This window comes from Mesocricetus auratus, unplaced genomic scaffold (genome assembly GCF_017639785.1).
Source record: "Mesocricetus auratus isolate SY011 unplaced genomic scaffold, BCM_Maur_2.0 Super-Scaffold_100003, whole genome shotgun sequence".
Taxonomy (NCBI): Eukaryota; Metazoa; Chordata; class Mammalia; order Rodentia; family Cricetidae; genus Mesocricetus; species Mesocricetus auratus.
The window spans coordinates 56,936,036-56,955,829 of NW_024429188.1; the positions used below are offsets into that span (position 1 = coordinate 56,936,036).

Here is a 19,794-nt window from a genome sequence, read left to right on the forward strand (position 1 = left end):
GAACTGAACTCCTGGAACCAGTGACAGAGATGGAGGACTGATGAGCAAAGGGGTCAAGGCCTTGCTTGTGAAACCAACAAAGACAGCTGATTGGACAAGGGGAAGCTCTTGAACCCCAGTCTGATGGCTGAGAGGCCAACAGGGGACTGATACAGACTCCATGAATGTCAGTGAGGAGGCCTCAGAAATCTCTGGGGCCTTGGGTAGTAGATCAGTGTTTACTATGGCATACAAATGAACTTTGGGAGCCCATTCCATATGGAGGGATGCTCTCTCAGCCTGGACACATGGTGAAGGGCCAAGGTCCTGCCCTGGATGAAATGACAGACTCTGGAGATCCCCCCAAGGAGGGCCTTACCCTTCCTGGGGAATGATATGGGGATTGGGTGGGGGGCTGATGGAGGGACAAGGGAAGAGGGGTGGGAGAGGGAGCTGGGATTGACATGTGAAGCATTCATGTTTCTAATTTAAATAAAAATATATATTGAGGAAAAAACTTTTCTTCCATTTTAAACCCCAATTTATGAGATGACCACACCAAAATAGATACAAATAAAACTAAACAAAATTCTAGTTATCTTTTCACTCCCATTACTGTGTTTTTGTAAGAATTTTATAATTCTATTTTAATGGTTGGACTTATGTTATCAAATCGGGATTTTTTGCCCTATATCTCAAATTAAAACTACAGAAATTTAAATTAGTTTCACAGGAAACTAAGTAGAAACACAAAACAAATTTTTGTGAGACCATCTGTTTAATTTGCCTCTAGAAACAGAGGATACAGGTGTCAAGATGTAGAACATTTAAGAAAGGTTGGCATCACTTCTTAAAAAGTATTACTGTTACTTTTTCTTTGTTTGAGAGAGTTTCTCAATGTGCAGGCGTGGCTCACCTGAGCTCGCTATGTAAACTAGGCTGACCTCAAATTCACAGCCTGCCTCTGCCTCCTCAGTTTATTTTTTCTTTTGAAATCAGATTACAAAGTAGCAGCTTTCTTTGTCATTTTCATTCTTATTGATAAATATTTTTAAAAATCAAATTCACTTTACAACTTATTTCTATCAGTTTGTGAAGTACTCTTTTACTTAAATTACTTTTGTTTTTATGGAACATAATATTTGTACATATTTATGAGATGATTAAGAAATGTTACTATTTGTTTATGGTAAATAGGTTCAAAATACTCTCTGAACTCTTTGAGATGCACAAAGTATTATTTTTAGTTATATCAACCCCACTGTGCCATAGACTACAAGAACTTACTGTGCTTGCACTATTATTCTTTTTTTAAAATTTCATTTTACATTCCAACCACAGTTCTCCCTCCCACACCTCCTCAAGATCCCCCTTGCCTCCCCTAACTCCCACCCCCATTTGCCTTCCTCTAGCCCACCCCTAGTCCACTTCTCCTCATGGGTAAGAGCTCCATGAAGAGTCAACATAGTCTGTTGGGGCAGGGCCAGGCTCCCCTCCCATGCACCACTATTCTTTTAAGAGAGTGAAACTAGAAATTGAAATTTTTACTTTAATGATTGAAGTTGCATGGTACTATTTCATTGCTCCCTTGTCCTAAAGAGGAATCACCTGTGTAGGCTTAAATTATTCCAAGTTATGTGTAATGGTACACACTTATGATCCCAGTACTTGGCAGGTGGAGGAAGATCCGTCATGAGTTCAAGGTTATCCTCAGCTACAGGAAGCCTGAAGCCAGCCAGACAGCTACATGAGACCAAGTCTCAAAACTACCAAAATGTTATAGTCAGTATCTAAAATATTGCAATCATCTTAGCACTTTACTATGATTCTCAAAAGTCTGGAAATGGTGTTAATTTTTTAAAAAAAGTTTCAATTCACTAGGGATGTATATGACTTCAAGTTTTAAAATTTTCTTCTTTATTACTAATTTCCTGTGTAAATCATCTATAACATACAATAAAATTTTAAGAAAATGTCAGTGTACCTGTATAAATGAAAACTATTAGTAAGATGATCATTAGCCGGGCGTTGGTGGCACACACCTTTAATCCCAGCACTTGGGAGGCAGAGGCAGCTGGATCTCTGAGTTCGAGGCCAGCCTAGTCTACAGAGTGAGTTTCAGGACAGCCTCCAAAACAATATAAAGAAACCCTGTCTCAAAAACCAAAAAAAAGAACATCATTAAAACTGTAAATAGATTAAAGAAGGCCTCAGAATCCTTTGTAGAAACCCTCTTTGTAGAAAAACTCACCTAAATTTTTAGTAAGATTATTTTGCTTCAATTAATGCCAGCCAGTGAAATCTGATTAGTATATTTAAATCAGTAGAGTCAGGAGAGTATTCCAGAAAATTGCATCATCATAAGAATCACATGGGATGGGAGAACATCCTTTCCATGTTTTCCCCTAGAGTTCTGAGTGTGTGGCGTACAAGCATGCACTATTTTTCACAAGCTCCTAGCTCCCACCACTTCAGCATACAGTGTCAGTAGTTCTTATGGTCAGACAGGGTTGTAAAAAATGTAGCTATGAAGTGGATCTTCCAGTTACTAACTGCTCCCTCCAAGTTTGTCCTGAATTCCAGGAGCAAAAGGAGATGATCATTCATTTTTCGAGTTGGCCAGATAGGAGTATGCTTCCTTTTCCCTCCAAACTTGAATGAAACAGACACTAACACCTTCTTCATTCTATTTTTCTTTTATACAAGCCTATGGAAACCCTAAGGGAATAAAAATTAAAACAAAACGTGTTTTTACAAAAAAGAAAAGAAAAGAGACACAGGGACTCATGCCAAAACAGACTGTAGCTTTTCCCTTTCCCTGATTATACTACAAGGAAAAACAGTTAAGATTATGCAATCTAAATGAGAAGCAACTCGGTTCAACCATTTAAAAATATATAATATCGTAGCCATTGTGCTTTTGGTTTCTTCATTTGCAAAATCAACATAAATTCTTGTCCTGTCCCTTATACTATATTGTTTTACAAAGATTAGAATGAGATAATCTGTGAAACTATTAAAATGATACATGGAAATGATTCAAAACATTTGTCATGACATATCCTTTGGACTATTGCCTCAAAAGCACTAGCACCAAAAGAAACAGTTTTAAAATGCTGTTAAATAAAAATAAAGCTCTCAACAAGAAAACATCACTGAGTGATGAGGTAATGTAAAAGGTTGGAGTAAATATATGCAAACTATACACATGACTTATTATTAATACGCAGATAATATCAAGGAACAAAAATATCTCAAAAGAAAAAAATTAATTTTAAGGGCAAGTGATCTGAAAAGATATTTTTCAAAGAAGGTATACAAATGACCAGTAAATTGTTGCATAATCCTTTACCTAGGGAAAAGTAAACAAACTTCTATTTACTTCAAACAGGGTACCAAGAACACATTAAATTTAGGAGTTTAGTAAAGTCCAAGCCTGGTGAACTAATATGTCTATTGGTAAATATGAGTGAAGAGTAACTTAAAAGACCCTAAGTGAGCCCCGAATACCTGCATCACTACTGAGTCTTGTTTGATTGTAGATGAAGACTTCATATAAGATGAATCATAGAATCCTCCATTCAGCAAACTTCCCACTTCCTATATACTCTAGTGCCTCTCAAGGTTCCTCGCAGCTGGGAGAGCAGTAGAAAGGCACACTGGACAGAATTGCAAGTGAAGGTCTTGTGACCCTCCCCCCACCTCCTACATCTAAGGAGTGATAACAACTCCATTATATTACCACAGACCTATCCCTACATTGTTTAGCTCAATTAGTTGTCATGGTTTCCAAGATAGTCTCTACTCCAACATGGTGATGAGATCATGGTATTCCCAGTGAAAAAAAAAGTCAAACTACAACACAATTCTGCCAAGAAAAGAAAGCTAGTTATGACTAATCATTAAGGAAATACTAATCAAAACCATAGCCATTCTGGGTCTTCAATAAATTAAAAGTACCACATTGTATTGTCACCTCACATAGGCAGGAACTTGTTCCTCCTAGAAAAAATGCCTTCCAGATAACAAGGCTTTGGGAAGAGAAGGCTTTAAGCATGACAGGAATGAACATCTCTCTTCTAGCCCTGGGTCACAAGAAGCCTGACCATCGTGCTCTCACAGGTCATGTACTAACCAGGACCACATATCCCACATGCTATGTCCCACAGGTCATATTAACCATGTCAGTTGTTCCGGAGAAGTGTCCATCTGAAATTTTACCCAAAAGTATGTCAAGGACTTTCCAAACACCTGATTCAATCCAATACTAGAACCTGTGGAGTCTTTAACCTAATTTGGTAATGTTGAGGGACCTCTGTCTACTTCTTTGTGGGTCAGCATGTTTCCCCATCTCTCACCCCCTAAGGAACTTTACAAGAACACTTTTTAGTTGTTCAGGTGAGCTGGCACTTTGCTTTAGATCCCACTGTGTTGCTAGATCTAATGAACCTTTCACCTAAAGGGCAGCCCCATGACTCTATGACTCCCTTGAACTGTATACTCTTCTGTCCTAAAATCTAACATTTTGATGCCCAAACCTGAGGCAGCTGTTAAGGTGGATTGCTCTGTGGGGCTGCTGAACTTTTTCCAGTCCTGTTTTTTGCAACTAACAGCAGTCCTTTCAGGCTCCAGGATTCCCTGCCTATCTGTTCCTGAAATCTTAAGAGGGGTTTACTCAAGCCTTGGAATTGTTCTCTCAACAAAAAGACCTGTTCAGTCCAGGGACGCCAATGCCTGGACTTATAATTAACTGGCAGTAGCCTGACCACAATTCTAGAAGGGAAGCTGAAGGACACAGGGATACTTTTTTCCTTTGCACTTTTTCTTCTGGACCTGTTTAACTCACCAGACTTCACAATGAGTACCACCAAATGCCATCTAACTAAAGATTCTCCATTGTGCTGCCTTTTGCGTAGCCTGAAAGCTTTTTATCCTGCAGAAGATATCAAACACTGATTTTCTTTGGGTGCTCTGTCTGGCCACAAACACAATGGATAACAAGAATCCAGTGGCCTGAAAGTTGTACCTTTGATTTTAACATCCTCAGAAACTCAGAGAACGACAAACAGAGCTTTTGCAAGTTGTCTGCAGTTCCTTCCATGCAGGCTTTCTTCCTTCTCTTTCACTGACCCCCTCTCTGTCAATCTTTTACCACCTTCTGAATCCTGCTGCTAAATGAAAATCCTGTTGTTTTGGAAAAATGTCCTCATTCCAAGAGGCTCCTTAGCTTACTTTGACCCTGCTGACTATGCTGACTCTCCTTCTCCTTATGCCCTTCCAACCTCCCTCCCCAAGCCAGTTTCCTCTACTGCCCCTTCAGAACTGCCTTTTTCATCCTTCTTGTATTGCACCTCTGTTTCTACTGACTGATTCCCCCAAGCCACCATGCTCCATTTCCCCTCCATGAGGCATTAACTAAAACCTCAAAATCACCTACCCATTGGTGCGAACCTGGGACTTGGTAGAGTGAAGTGTGAAATAGTACTCCAAGCAGGAACTCCCAGAACCAGTCCATGGATTCTGGGACCGTGTGGAGCCCCAGAATCATCTTTAGAGATCCCCAGAACCAGTCTCCTCTCCTTCTCTGACCCTATTAGTCTGCCTAATATGTCACCCCATCCATCACTCCATATTGTGATTACTGAAGGCTGCACCCAGCACCCAGAGTGTCCCCAAGACTTAAAACAAAGCATTATTCAGCTGGCCTATAATCCACACAACAAATGGAAGAGAATATATGCAAACCACAAAACACCACAAAATCACCTAACTCCAGATGCTTAGATCTCATGCAAAAACACAAACAACGTGAAAAACAAAGACAGTATGCATCCTCCTGAAACCAGTACCCTAATCCTAATAATCCCCAAGAAAGGCAATGTAGCCAATGTACAAGACAAGGATTTAGAGCAATTATAAATATGTTCAATGAGTTCAAAGAGGTCAGGAACAAATGCCCAAATGAAGACTGAAAATATACAGTCGAGTGAAATAAAGAAAACAGTTCACTACATGAAAACAGAATTAAACAAAAGGAATCCCTGAAGAAAAGCCAAACTGATATAAAAACTTAAACGAAAGAATCGGAAAGTTAAACAAAAACCTCACAGGTAAGCCTCACCCACAGAGTAGAGATGGACGTGACAATCTCAAGCACTGAAGACAAGATAGAAGAAATGGAAACCTTGGTCAAAGAAAATACTAAGTAATAACAATAATAAAAGACAGGAACAAAACAGCCAGGAAATCTGGGACACTATGAAAACACCAAATCTGTGACTAATAGGACTAGAGGAAGGAGAAGAAAAGCAGGTCAAAGACACAAAGAATATTTTTCAACAAAATCACAAATGAAAATTTCTCAAACTTAAGGAAAGAGATGCCTATCAAGGTGCAAAAGGCAGCCAGAATACCAAATACACAGAACCAAGAAAGAAACTCCCTGTGGAACAAAATAATTAAAATACTAAATGTACAGAATAAAGGACATTAAAAAGCTGCTACAGAGGAACACCAGAGTCACATATAAAGCAGGCTTATCAGAATAAATGTTTTTTAAATGAATAACTTTTATTTGTATGAATGTCTCCCTGCATACATCTTTGTATGCCATATGTGTGTCTGGTGCCTGTGTGGTCCAGATTAGGGCATTGGATCCAATGGAACATGGGTTACAGACTTTGATGTGCCACATGTGAGTCCAGGGAATCAAAGTTCTGTCCGTTGGAAGGAAGGTAGTACTCTTATCTGCTGAGCCTTCTTTCTCACTCCAATACCTGACTTTTGAATGCACCCATGGGTTCCAGTAGGAACTGACCTTCTGATCCAAGAGACCAGAATGGTGGCAGTTCATTAGGCCTCCATCTTTACATTTATGTTTTATTATCTACAGTCTCTCTTAACACTCCAGACAGTCTCCAATATCTCCTATTTTTGACTCCAAGCTATGCAAGCCACTCCCTACAAACTACTGACATGTCCCTATATAGATGTCTTTCCCTAAAGACATTCATACTTCTCTTTTCTTCCTCCCTGTTTACCCCAGCTCTGCCCCCTCAAAAACCATTTCTCGTGATTTCTCTGAGACACTAGGCCATGTTCTTAAGCATTTTCATAATGTTTCTGACTGCACCTGCTCTAGTCCCTACACAGTTAATAGATGGAATCGTAATCAAAATACATGAACCACCTTGCAGTGTATACTATGGTTACTTTAGACTCAGGTAAGGAGTTGGGGGGTCCCTCCCACCTGGTATCATTTTACAACCTCTGAACTTCTTGCAATAATCTGGCATAACCTTAGCCAAGGAATCATCAATTAAGTATCTACGCTAATTCTAAATATATCTTCCATATTATCCACAATCCTATTAGCATTTTTGAAGGAGAGGGGCTTCTTACCTTCCAAAGGGTTCCTCATAATTAGCAAAATCCTAATCCCCAAACTACTATAAACTGCCTCCTTATCAAAGTAGGTAGTTATTCTGCATCATAGGTAACACCAAAACCAAGACCCTCCTATGAGGTTAGAAAACCAAAAGACTGATTGGGAAGCTAAATTTCAGGCCATACATTCTTCCCCTCTCCTCATTACCTTGTCTTTTAGTCTTTTCCTTGCTTACCTAAATTTAGGGAAGGGGAGCTGTCCCAGGAAGGTACGACCTTATATCGAAGTTGGTTTACAAAACATATCAAAACGATTTAATCTAAGTGGGATACACTTAAAAATGTTGCAGCCCTTTATGCTGTCTGCACGTCCTCTTGTTCAGCCATCTGGACATACCTTCCATTCATCCCTGTGTTCCCGCCCTTTCACCTCTGCAGCTAGCTAGACTCAAATCAGCAGTTTGCCCCTCAAACCTGTGACTTGCAGCTGCCTGACTCATATCAGAAACTTCTTCCCTGCGGGTTCCTTCTGGTTTATTATCTTATCAACACAAAGACTCTTACATCTCCGTTTGTTTCTCAACATCAGCTTCTCAGTGCTCTGCAAAATTCCTTGCCCCTTTGAACACTGCAGTCATTGTGCAACATTTAAACATGCTCACGTACACACAGAGAGACAGACAGACAAACAGATTCATTTACATTATGATATGCAATGTGCAACCTGAAAGTAAATATTAGTAAATAATATTAGAACATAAAAAACCGTGTTCCCTTCATGAGAGTTACCAAGGAAATTGGGACTGTCTGGGAAATAGCTGACACTGAAACTCCAAAGTCTTGTAAAATTATTTTCGTTCAATAAATTCTGACATTGGGGAAAAACACAAAAACATTCCTCTATATTTCTGACATGGCATGGTACTCAAGTTAGACTTTAGTGAAATCATATTTTGTTCTGTTTGTGGTACCCTATATAGGATAACTGGGCATTTATTCATATCTCCCCTAGAAAAATTATTATGACAAGGTGACACAGACAGAAAGCAGAAGAAACAATTCATCTGCTTCTGGAGAAACAGTTCTATGTAAGGGGGAGCTAAAAACAAACACCTGGAATCTTTAGTCAGGTTTGCAGGTAAAGTTGGGTCATGCAAGTTGGATTGTAGAGAGGAGAGGGCTATTTTTCCAAATGAAGACACAAACTGAAATGTATAAAAACCATGGAAAAGAATAAAAATCAAATCAACAAAATTATTCTCCGGTAAGGAACCCTAAAAAATTATGGATATGAATTATCTGACAAAGAAGATCAACATAGTACAAAAGTCATAGGTGACTATCGAATTTGAACTGGGAGCATGATGCATGACTAAAGGAAAATATTAACAAGATGTATGTGATGAAGGACCAACTAGATTCTAGACACTAGAAATTAAGGAGCTTTGTCACATATTAACAGAAATAAAAATTAACGATACATTTAACCTGCAGTCTTAAGCAGAGGAAAGGATGCATGGACTTGGAGATGTGTTTAAATTATGCAGTATGAGGATAAAAAAGAAAGAAAGAATAACAAGGTAGGAAGAAATGGCAAGGGAACTATGGGATATTGTCCAGTGAACAAATACATATGTGAAAGGAGTCTTATAAATGCAAGAGTAAATAATAATGATCATTTAAAATTTTCAAATACAACTGTCAATTTGTATGTCAGGATTGGGCATGCCATAGCCTTTGTGTGAACAACATGTAAGAGCAGGTTCTCTCTTTCCACAGTGTGAACCTAGGAATCAAACTTAGATGCTCCAGCATGACTGCAAGTGTCTTTACTTGCTGAGTCATCTTGCAGGCCCAAGATCATTTAAACATATAAAGTTACAAAAATTGCATTATATTGGGAATTTACTTAGAGAATAGACTGCAGATGCTGTCACCATAGAAGCTAAGGACATTAGAGCATTTTCCTACAGCCTTTGCAAGCTCTTACATCTATTCACAGCTCTGAAACAAACAAAACCAAAAATGAAAAATACATAAGATGAATATGCTCTCTTCAATGTACAAGTTTATAAAAATTATGTTATAAACCATAAGTGTAGTAATTTCCTTTAAAAGTAAAATTACATTTAATAACTAAACTTTGTAAGTTCTGGTATTATGCTGTCCCTATTTTATAATAGTTCATTGTGCATTTAAATTATTCAAAGATACAAAAAAAGGACTATGGGTCTCTGAGCATGATAGACAATGCTTTACCAGGAAGACACCTACCCCCTTTACATATAATCTTTTAAGTCATAAGCTCATGTTGTATTTTAATGCAATTAATCCAAATCATTATAAAAACTGAGATAGCTTTGCCATGCTTACCACACTGGATATTTGAAATGCAATGTGCAATCCATACTTATTCCACATGTCATTCTATAGGCAACATTATTATATGTACCATAACTGCATTTAAATTTCATGAGATTTGGTTTTTAAATATCAGTTTTTAAAGTGTGTTAAAATACCCATGTGTAACAATAACTGAATGGAATATTAGTTAAAGATTTATTGAAGTATATTAAGATGCATTATAAATTCACTTCAATAATTTCATTCTATCTTCTGAAGTTTTCTTTTCATTTTTTATTGTCTTAACTTCTACTTACTTACCTGCTGTCAAGTTCACTTAGTATGCATTCTTTCATCTCTATGCCAATACTGAACCAACTACCAAACAGTTTATGTTAGACGTATTTTTCAATACTAACCTTTTATTTATTTCACTCTGATAGTGTCTAATGCTTTCTTTAGATTATTTTAGTAATTACTGGGGATTGAAGCCAGTGCTCAGTGCATGGCAAGCACTCTACCAACTAAGCTGCCCTGCCACCACACATCTGCTGTTTTTTAAGACAACCTGTAGCTGTTTACTGAAGTTTTTCACCATTTGTGTTCTAACTTGTTTGTCAGATAATACCAGGTCTGACTCACCTCCTTGTTTGTGTCAGTAGACTGCCTTTTATCACCCATGTCGCAACATTCCTGTTTCTTTGTGCACTGAGGAATTTCCACCAGGTTCCTGGACTTTTGACCATTATCTTCCTAGGCCTTCTGTCTTATCTTTTTTTTAATAGATGCTTCTCCACTTAGATTTAGGATAGAAATTCTGGTGGTTTATACAGTTCTGTCACATCACATGAGCGGGAAGCCCATGCCTCTTGGAAACTAGCCTTCCAGGCAACCAAGCTCTAAACAGAGGGGCCTTAGCATGACGAGAATACATTCAGTTTCCCTGCTGCCCAGGCCCAGAACAGGCAGACCACTGTCATACTGACAAGTTATATATTATTTAGGACCTTTGTTTTGTGTAAATTTCCATTCATCCCTTAACCGGAGATGTACTTGGAACTTTGTAAACATCTGCCTTAGCCCCAAACCATAGAGCATTTTAACCTAATATGGTAATGTCGACTGACTTAAGATCTACTTTTTGTGGTGCAACACTTAACTCCTCCCTAAGAAAACTTTCAAAAACAGCACTCTTTGCTTTCCCTAAGTAGGCTGTACCTTTACCTCAGACACTGCCTCAAGGTTGACTTCAATTCACCTTTTGCATGACTTGAGGCATGTCTGCAGCAACCATATTTTAACTCTGGAAACTTAACAGAGTTATCGTTTCAGTGATTTTTTAAATTTCTATATTCTTTGATGTTATTTTCATGTGATCAGACGGTCATTTATGCTTCTACTAATCTTGTTAGTAAAACCTAAAGTGATAGAAACTCAAGCACTTGTGAGAATACCTTTCCTACTAATGCCACTCAGTAGACTCATATCTGTAGAAAGGAAAATTGATTCACCATATTTCAGAGACTTCCTGTTGTGGCTTGTTTCTTCTTGATGATGCTGATTATCAGCCTTGTTTGATACGTGTAATACAGAACTGTGTGTATAGGACAGTGAGAGAGGCTCCCCAGAGAAGCCGTTTGTTTGTTGTAGAAGCTTCCTTTAGCATTCTAGCTGACTGTCTCTTAGAGAGAGGGAAAATTCTGTCCCAGTTAGGAAGGACAGCACTTCCTTCATTGCAAACTGTCAGTAAGAGTTACTTTTCAGTCGATCTTCCGTGCCAAGTTACCAAACTTATTTATAGAACTCTTGGGGACAGGGGAAGTATCAGTGCTTTTTTTTCCTGTTGCTAGTTTGATTGTTCTGTGTTATTTAAATCAAGCGACTTTCTACTGTTAAGTAAATGACAAATACATTATGTTTCCTCCATGCACTGGATTCTATAATCATGTCACATTCTTTCAACTTTTCAGAAGTCTCTTACATTATTTTCAGCATTGTATCTCTACTTTATGGGAAAGAGAAGGAAATAAAGAATCTGGACAGTCTTGTACCAAATCTGAAGTTTTAGCTCTAATTTCATTTGTCTTCAAACCCATCAACCATTTTGTAACTTAAGTTACCTTTCTAAATGTCCATTTATTTCTTTTTCATGGCTTAATAGTTTTCTATGTACCTGCTACAATTAAGCATTCTGGGTACTTGATTAAATACAGTTTTATGGGTCCTACAGAGTCCATAAGAAAACACAATCTTATTGAATTTCTATATTACAGTTCCAAACCCAGGACAGTTATAAACATTAGTTACATATTCTTTCTAAATACTTAATTGTAGTAAATGCCAAAGCATATTAGTAAATATTTAATATCCTTAAGATTAAATTTCATGATCAACTAAATAGTAGAAAACTAAGATTTTGAGTTGCTTTAAATATTTTTAGTTATAAATCCATTTTCTATCATTTTTAATTAGGTTTTTCTTTTTATAAACTGTAGTGAAAAAATATTTTCAATCACCCTGAACTCTTGGGGGGAGGGTCTAGGCCCTGCCCTGGATGAAATGAAAGACTATGGACATCCCAAGGAGGGCCCCACCCTCCCTGGGGAAGTGAGGGGATATTGGGGGGGGGTTGGGAAGAGGGCAGGGGAGGAGGGGAGGGAAACAGAGAGGGACCTAGAACTGACTTGTGAAGCAACCTTGTTTCTAATTTAAATTTAAAAATAAATAATAAAAAAGACAAAATATATAAATTTGTTTATAAACAAAAGTAGTCCTGTCCACAGGATACTCAGAATATTGATTTCTGTATTTTAATTAAGACTGTCTTTGCAAATTAAACACTATGTGTAGGCATTTGGTCTGTGAACCTGCAACAGTGGCCACACCCCCTTGGGCATGACCTGAGGCAGCCTGAAGCAAAGAGAGGGGAGCTTGAGGTATGGCTTTCCTTTGCATGCTCTTTCTGGTGGGTCAGCTGATCTGGTAAGAAGGGCAGAGAAAGGCTCCCATGGTTCTTTGTATTTTTCTGTGAAACTGTTCCCCAATAAACACCCATTTTTCATTTATCTTGGGTCTAGTGAAATAATTTTAACTATGAGTTGAAAATACATTCTTTTGAGACAATTCAGTTTTATCAAAGGTAAGTTTTAGAAGATCTATAAAAATCATAAAAATATTTTATATTAAACTCCACTAAGAATATGAAAGGAAATTCATTTGTTGCTTTAAACCAAAGATTACTTACTGCTCTTTTCCTAGAACACCCTGTAATCCAAGGCACAGTAAGGTTTCCTGAAATCTGTGAAAACAACAAATGAAATCTTAGTAAGGTATATATTAACATTCCTTGCAATGCTGATTAAGTACTAAAACACCATTGTCTATGATGTGAAGACAAATAGATAGATCCGGATTCAGAATATACTCCAAACCAATGGCATTCTTTCCTTACCAATTTAAAGGGCCTTCCCTTGCAGAAAAAAAATAGAAATGGTGTAAAATTCCCTCAGAAATTAAAAAATAAATACTTGTTGGTCCTGTAAAGGATATGAAAGTATATGGAAAATAAAATTATTTTAAAATTTTAATGTTCTTTGGAGTAAGCTGAAAGGGGAACTTTAAAAATAGTTCATTATCACAAAGCAAGAGATGGCAGTATAAATGAAACACATTATATATTTATTTTGAACACTTAGCATGTACTAACGTTACAGTAACCTTCTTCATATGAATCTTAGAAACACTGTTGATCTAAATCATGTCCTCACTAGTTATCTGTCCTGTTACACCTTCCACACTTTATCCACCCTTATCTCAGAATAATAAAATGTTGATTGTAAAAGACCACAGAATTAAAGGATGCTACTTTTGTATAATTAATGCATAACTGTAAAAGGTAGCAAAGGTGAACTTTTAAGCGACAGTATCTATACAAGACTTTTTAGATAAGAATGTGTCCAGCAATTTGTTCTTTTTGAGTCACAGTCCAGCATTTAGTGTTGATAATGAAGTTCTGCAATGTTACAATCTTGGACAGATAGATACATCTCCCATAGTCTATAAATATTTCATATCTTAGCAAATACTTGTCAATATTGTCTCCAAATGTTGAGAGATTTTAACTTTTACAAGTGGAACAAAGAATTGGTCATAGCTAAACATATACTTCAATTCTATGTATAATGGACATGCAAACTTGGCTTACATAGTGAAAGTATTTTTATTCAATGTAAAATATTTTCACTCAATGTACAATAAAATGGTAATTAGCTGAAACCTGAAAGTCATGACAGTGTGTGAATGATTGACTTTTTATTTTAAAATAAGTATAAGCTAACTAAAATAATCACATTATATGCTCCACACAAATAGAGATATCCAATTATTTTGAATTATCACCTTATATATTCCTATTAGTGATAATAATTCAAAAGAAGCTACACAGAACCTCTAGAAAACAAGTACACTATCACAAAGAATTATGGATAAAACAAAATTCTAAAACAGCAACTACTAAAGAGTTGGGTGATAGTAAAATTTTAGATAATGTCTATTGTAATGTATTCAATATTTCCTTATATTTCTAACACAATTCAGAGAACAGATATCCAGAGAAGCTAGATTTGCTTTTAAAAATTGAAAAATACTATGTATAGGTAAATATTCCTTTAACTTTGGTGATTCTTGTTTGGTACAAGATTGAAGGCAGGATTCACACTCACTAGAACCTATAAAGCATAGCACTCCAATGAAATGTTATATATAAACATACTGGTTTAGAAAATTATGAAATAACTTACAAGGAGTCAAGGTGGATCATATAAATATTTTAGAACTTACAGAGCTACACACGTGCTCTATATTTTAAAGTTAGGAATTTTAAAATGTTATAAACTCATTACAATAATGTTGTCATTGTTGAAAGCATTTGGAAAACTTGGAAATGTCAGTTCACTTCTTATGCCGAGATTCTGTCTCATTACTTCACACACCCTGTATTGTAACTAAAAAATACACCCTAGATTAAACATTCATACTATTCACTAAATATGGCTCCGAATGAATTCTATTTTCCAAAATCAAATTTTAATGACGATTTGTCATCACTAAAAGCATTTAAAAGAATCCCACAGGTTCTTAAAACAATTGTAAAAGACTTCAAAAACTTTTGACAAATTAAACATTATTGAAATAAGTAGATATAACTTTCCAAGATATCTAATTTAAATTCGGTTCAAATGTCTATCAGGTATCTCTCCTATATGAGATTGTAACAGGAAATAAAAAGATAGGCAAAAACCTAATTTCCTGTAGGGCAAGAACTATGATTTGAAAGGAAGAGATAAGACAGGTACATGAAAGATTTTAATACAAAGAAAACTATAGTAAGAGTTATGGATGTCCAATAAATAAAGTAATAGGAGTTCAAAGTATGACAAAATTACACCCACTTGTGGAATAGTATCTCAGCTGAACCTTAAATACTGAGTAGAATATTGTTAGAAATAAAAAGAGATATTATAGGAAAAAAGTAGTGTTACCATGGTAGCATAAAAGGATACCTGTGTCCAAGGAAATGTCAATTCAACTCGTACTACAATGGAAGGTGGAAGTCACTTTGTGGAAGTGAAGAATGCTACATACACTTCAATCTAATTCTGTAGAAATTATGGAGCTGTTGAAATTTCTGTGGTACACCTGCTATGTGGCAGAACTATATTTTTGTACATTAGGAAGTTTAATGTGCCTCTTGTGTATATGAGAAGTATACAAACTTTTATATGAATTTGCACAACAGGTAATCCAGGCTTGAAACTAAGATAGGATAAGTAGGAAAGGAAAAGAGAAATGCAAAAAAATGCATACATTCAAAGACATAAGACAGAAAATAATTGGATCTTGGCAGATTACAATGGCCTTTGTTTAATGATCATCATAAAGCTACTTCCTAGAGAGGCCAATCCATTCAATATAACCAAGAATTGCAAGTTTAATACAAGGAAATACCTTCTGCTCAAAATATGTGTCTTATGGCTAAGAACGGAAGTATTTAAAAAACACACAATTGCTTGGATATAAATTAGAATTACAATGTGTGTGTAGTTGAGCATATTAAATCCAAATGTAACATACATGTTTCATGTAAAATCATACTTACACTTGAAACTGATGATGTATGCCAATATACTAATTATACATTAAATACTACTTTTGATGGGTGTACATTCATAAGAAGCCATGTACATGGTTAATTTTTATGGATTACTTAAGGAATTTTTAAAAATGATTTTTAAATCATTTCCTTTTATAGAATCTATACTATGGGGCATTTTCTTGATTGATGGTTGCTGTGGGAGCGCCCAACTCACTGTGAGCAATGCCACTCCTGGCTATATTACAAAGCAAACATTGGAGAGCAAGTCAGTAAGCAACAATCCTCTATTGTCTCCATTTCAGTTCCTATCTTCAGGCTCCTTGTGTTCCTGGCCAAAATTCCCTCAGTGATGGATTGTGATGTAGAAGTGCAAGTCAAATAAACATTTTCTTCCCAAGTTGCTTTGGTCATGGTGTTTTATGATGGCGTATTGTTGTGACAGACCTGACCATGTCATTCTTGGGAGGACTGTAATTTACTTTGTGATGCTGGACTGGAAAAGTCACTGATTACACAGAGCTTAATGATCTGCTCTGTAGTAACTTGAAAGATAATGCTGAAAAATATGCAGAGAATGGAAATCTGGCTTGTTAAGTTTTAGAAAGAAGTTTTTGAGAATCCTGCAAAGACTTTATCCAGGCCATTCAAGTAATATTTTAAGTTGCAAATATACGATACTTGGTCAGCTGGGGCTAAAAAAATCAGTTATGATTAATTAACAAGAAGTCAGAACCACTACAATGAATCCTCTGCTTTACTGGGACAATTGACCTGGTTGGCTTTGGTTGACAGATCAGCTATGATTAGTAAGATATCAGCATCATTGAGGGAAATCCTTTGGGGAAGTATTCCCTCAGGTTCAGCACACAGCAGCTGTGGTCAAGAGGGAGACAAGGCTGCATCTCATCTTGGCAGCCAAACTTAGTATGTGTAAGAATCTCACACATGGTACTGATTTTGAAGACATGAAGTAGTCCTGGAAAGCACTAAGCCTCCACACTATGAATGGTCAGGAGAGACTATTGGTGACAATATATCCTTAGTTGTAGAGGAAATCCCAGGATTGAAGGTATCATGGTGAAGTGCCAAGGCTTGAACTCAAATAACTGGGTTGGAGTCCTGAGGCTGGGAGTTCATTGGTTAAGGTGCAGCATGTGGAGACACCAGCATTTTGAAGTACAATGAGATGACCACTAAAGGCAGTAGCGGCTTTAGAATGGTGCTAACTTGGGTCTATGAAATTAGCTGTCTGCCTTGTGAATGGCAGAACTGGAGAGGTGGAACTGCCCAGATTCTGTGGACCCCAGAAGACCATCAGTGAATTATAGATGTAGGACATTCAGTTACAGGATTTACACTGCCAGATGTTAGGTTTGTGTTGCTTTGATTGTGACTATATATTTGTCTTTCTTTCTTGGAGCAATAAAGTATTTAGATTATTGTCTTATTTCATAGGAATCTACAGTTATGACAGCTTGAATATCTTAGAAACTTCAAAATGTTAAAAAGACACTGAGTTTTCAAAGAAATTGGTTTTTAAATTGTTGATATTTTTGAAAACTGTGGAACTTTAAAAGTTAGGATGCTTTTTATTGTGCTATTAATAGTACTATGACATTTTAGAGACAAGACAGAAAAGCTTATGGTTTAATAGTGATGTGTTTTTTTGTGTCGAGCTGACAAGGGTCAGTTGAACTAGTTTTGTCAACTTGACACAAGCTAGAGTCATTTAAGAAGAGGGAATCTCAATTGAGAAAATACCTCCATAAGACTGGCCTGTAGGCAAACCTCTAGGCAAATCTATAGGACATTTTCTTGCTTAATGTTTGATGTGGAGGAGCCCAATTCATTGTGGGTCATGCTATCAATAGGTAGATGGTCCTGGGATATATAAGAAAGCAAACTGAACAAGTAGGAAAAGCAAGTCAGTAAGCATCATCCCTCCATGGTCTCTGCTTCAGTTGCTGCAACTAGGTCTTTGCTTGAGTTCCTGCCCTGACTTTACTTATTGATGGATTGTGATGTGGGAGTATAATCCAAATAAACTCCTTCTTTCCCAAGGTAGTTTAGGTCATAGTCTTTATTACAGCAACAGAAACCTAACTATGACAGCTATAAAGAATTCTATAAACATGATGAACACTTTTAAAAAAAATTCAAATCATTTTATTAGTATGTTGAAGTAATAACCCAAAATATGTTTCATTTTATGTGAGTTAGGAAAATTGAATTTTTATTAATTAACATTTTATTAAATGTAATTTGATTAACTTAAACAATTAGGCAATAACTGTCTCTCAACTGTAAGAAATTCGTAAATCAATGTTTTAGCTTTCCTTCAATTGATCTGGTACTAGCTGAGCATCAATGCCTGACAATCACAATGTTTAATTGGCAGAGTTCTGGGGTTTTTCGTTCTTTTTATAATTATAAGGCATATAACATGAGACTACTGCTGGGCATATGATAAGTCAATAAATATTTTTAATTAATTCAATTGATTACAACCTTCACTCTTCATTTGCTATAACTTTATGAAACAATAAAAAGACAAATATGACAACATGCAAAACACTCTTTTACAGAGGAAGAACATGGGAATAGGAGAGGAAATTGCTTCTGGTTGAAAAGAACATTTATTTTATGTATATTTTAAATTAGTTCTCAAAGTAACATGTTTCCATGTGGCTTTTTATACATATTTCATTTTTGTTGTTTGATCTCTTACCCACTCCTTCTTCATCTTCCTACTCTCCAATATCCCTTGTATTCTCTTTTACCCCAAGTATTTATTTCCCCTTCCATTTTATTTTATTATCTTCCTCACCCTCTTCCCTAAGACCCCATTTTCCCCAGTCTCATGGAGTTCTTTCTAATTTCTTAGATTTAAAGAACATTTCTGCAATTTTATACACACATATTTAACAGCTAAAGGCTAGGAACCACAAATCAGAAAAACAAGGGTTGACTATAAGAAAAAAAAAGATTTTCTGATGCACATATACAATTTTTCCACACTTCTCCCTACAAAGTCTATATAAAGGCTGTTTATTTCATTAACCTTATGGGATCTAATGTAGTAACTCTGTAATTTGAAAATCAACAGCAGATTGAAATTAGCAACAATAAGAACTAAGAAGCTCTAGAAACTTGTTCTGCCAAAACAATACTAAATAAACAACTAGTTAGATGGAGGTGAGAGCCCATAACCAGACTTGGAAGTCTGGGGCACGAAGATTGCAAGACTGAGGCAAGCTGTCACAGCAGTTCCAAGCGAGCAAAGACTAAATATTGCGCTCCATATCAAAACAAACAAAAAGGAAAAACAAGTAGTGAAGGACTAAAACAACATCGTGGATGCTCTGAAAAGCTAAAAACCCATCAAACCTACAGAAACTAAGCAAATGACTAAGAAAATGCCACAGTCAATGTGCCTGTAAAATGTATGGCATTTTTATTGATCCATTTTAGACTAATTTTTTTAGTGTGACATGACATGACTTGAAGGCAATTTTGGCCCAATCCCTAGTTTCTTCTGTGAACAAGAAACATTTAATTTGATTAAATTTTTCATTACTGTAATGTGTCTCAGACTGTCTGAGGGATTGGTGTCTATTAATTGGAAGTTCATACAGAAAAAAGTGATGCAGGTGAGCACTCAGGCTAGAGGAAATGGTGGGAAACACAAGGGTTGTGAAAATCTTACGAAAAATGATGATACACAGAAATGTAGAAAAAGATATTAGTGATTGAAAAATATAATAGAATAACTAATGGTTCCTCAAGAAGCAAGAATAAGACTCAAACCAATTAAAATATTTTAACATAGCCAATAAAACAAAGGAATTGGTAAATATGGATAAGGTCTCAGTGGAAAGCTATGAAAGGACTAAAAGAATTGGAAACACTATGCTAGACTAAGCAGTGAAAAT

General features: G+C 36.3%; 1 protein-coding gene across 3 annotated transcripts in view; it reads right to left on the minus strand.

Annotated features, from left to right (window-relative positions):
* Positions 1–19,794, minus strand: part of Hdx (highly divergent homeobox) — a 120,168-nt gene that overhangs the window by 64,653 nt on the left and 35,721 nt on the right. For all 3 annotated transcript variants that reach the window (XR_005876814.1, XM_040744338.1, XM_013122729.3), the window contains one exon: positions 12,953–13,006. Coding sequence is in view for 2 of the 3 variants with exons in the window: in XM_040744338.1 (XP_040600272.1) it covers positions 12,953–13,006 (54 nt within the window). In the remaining variant the exon portion in view is untranslated. The remainder of the gene's footprint in view (positions 1–12,952; positions 13,007–19,794) is intronic.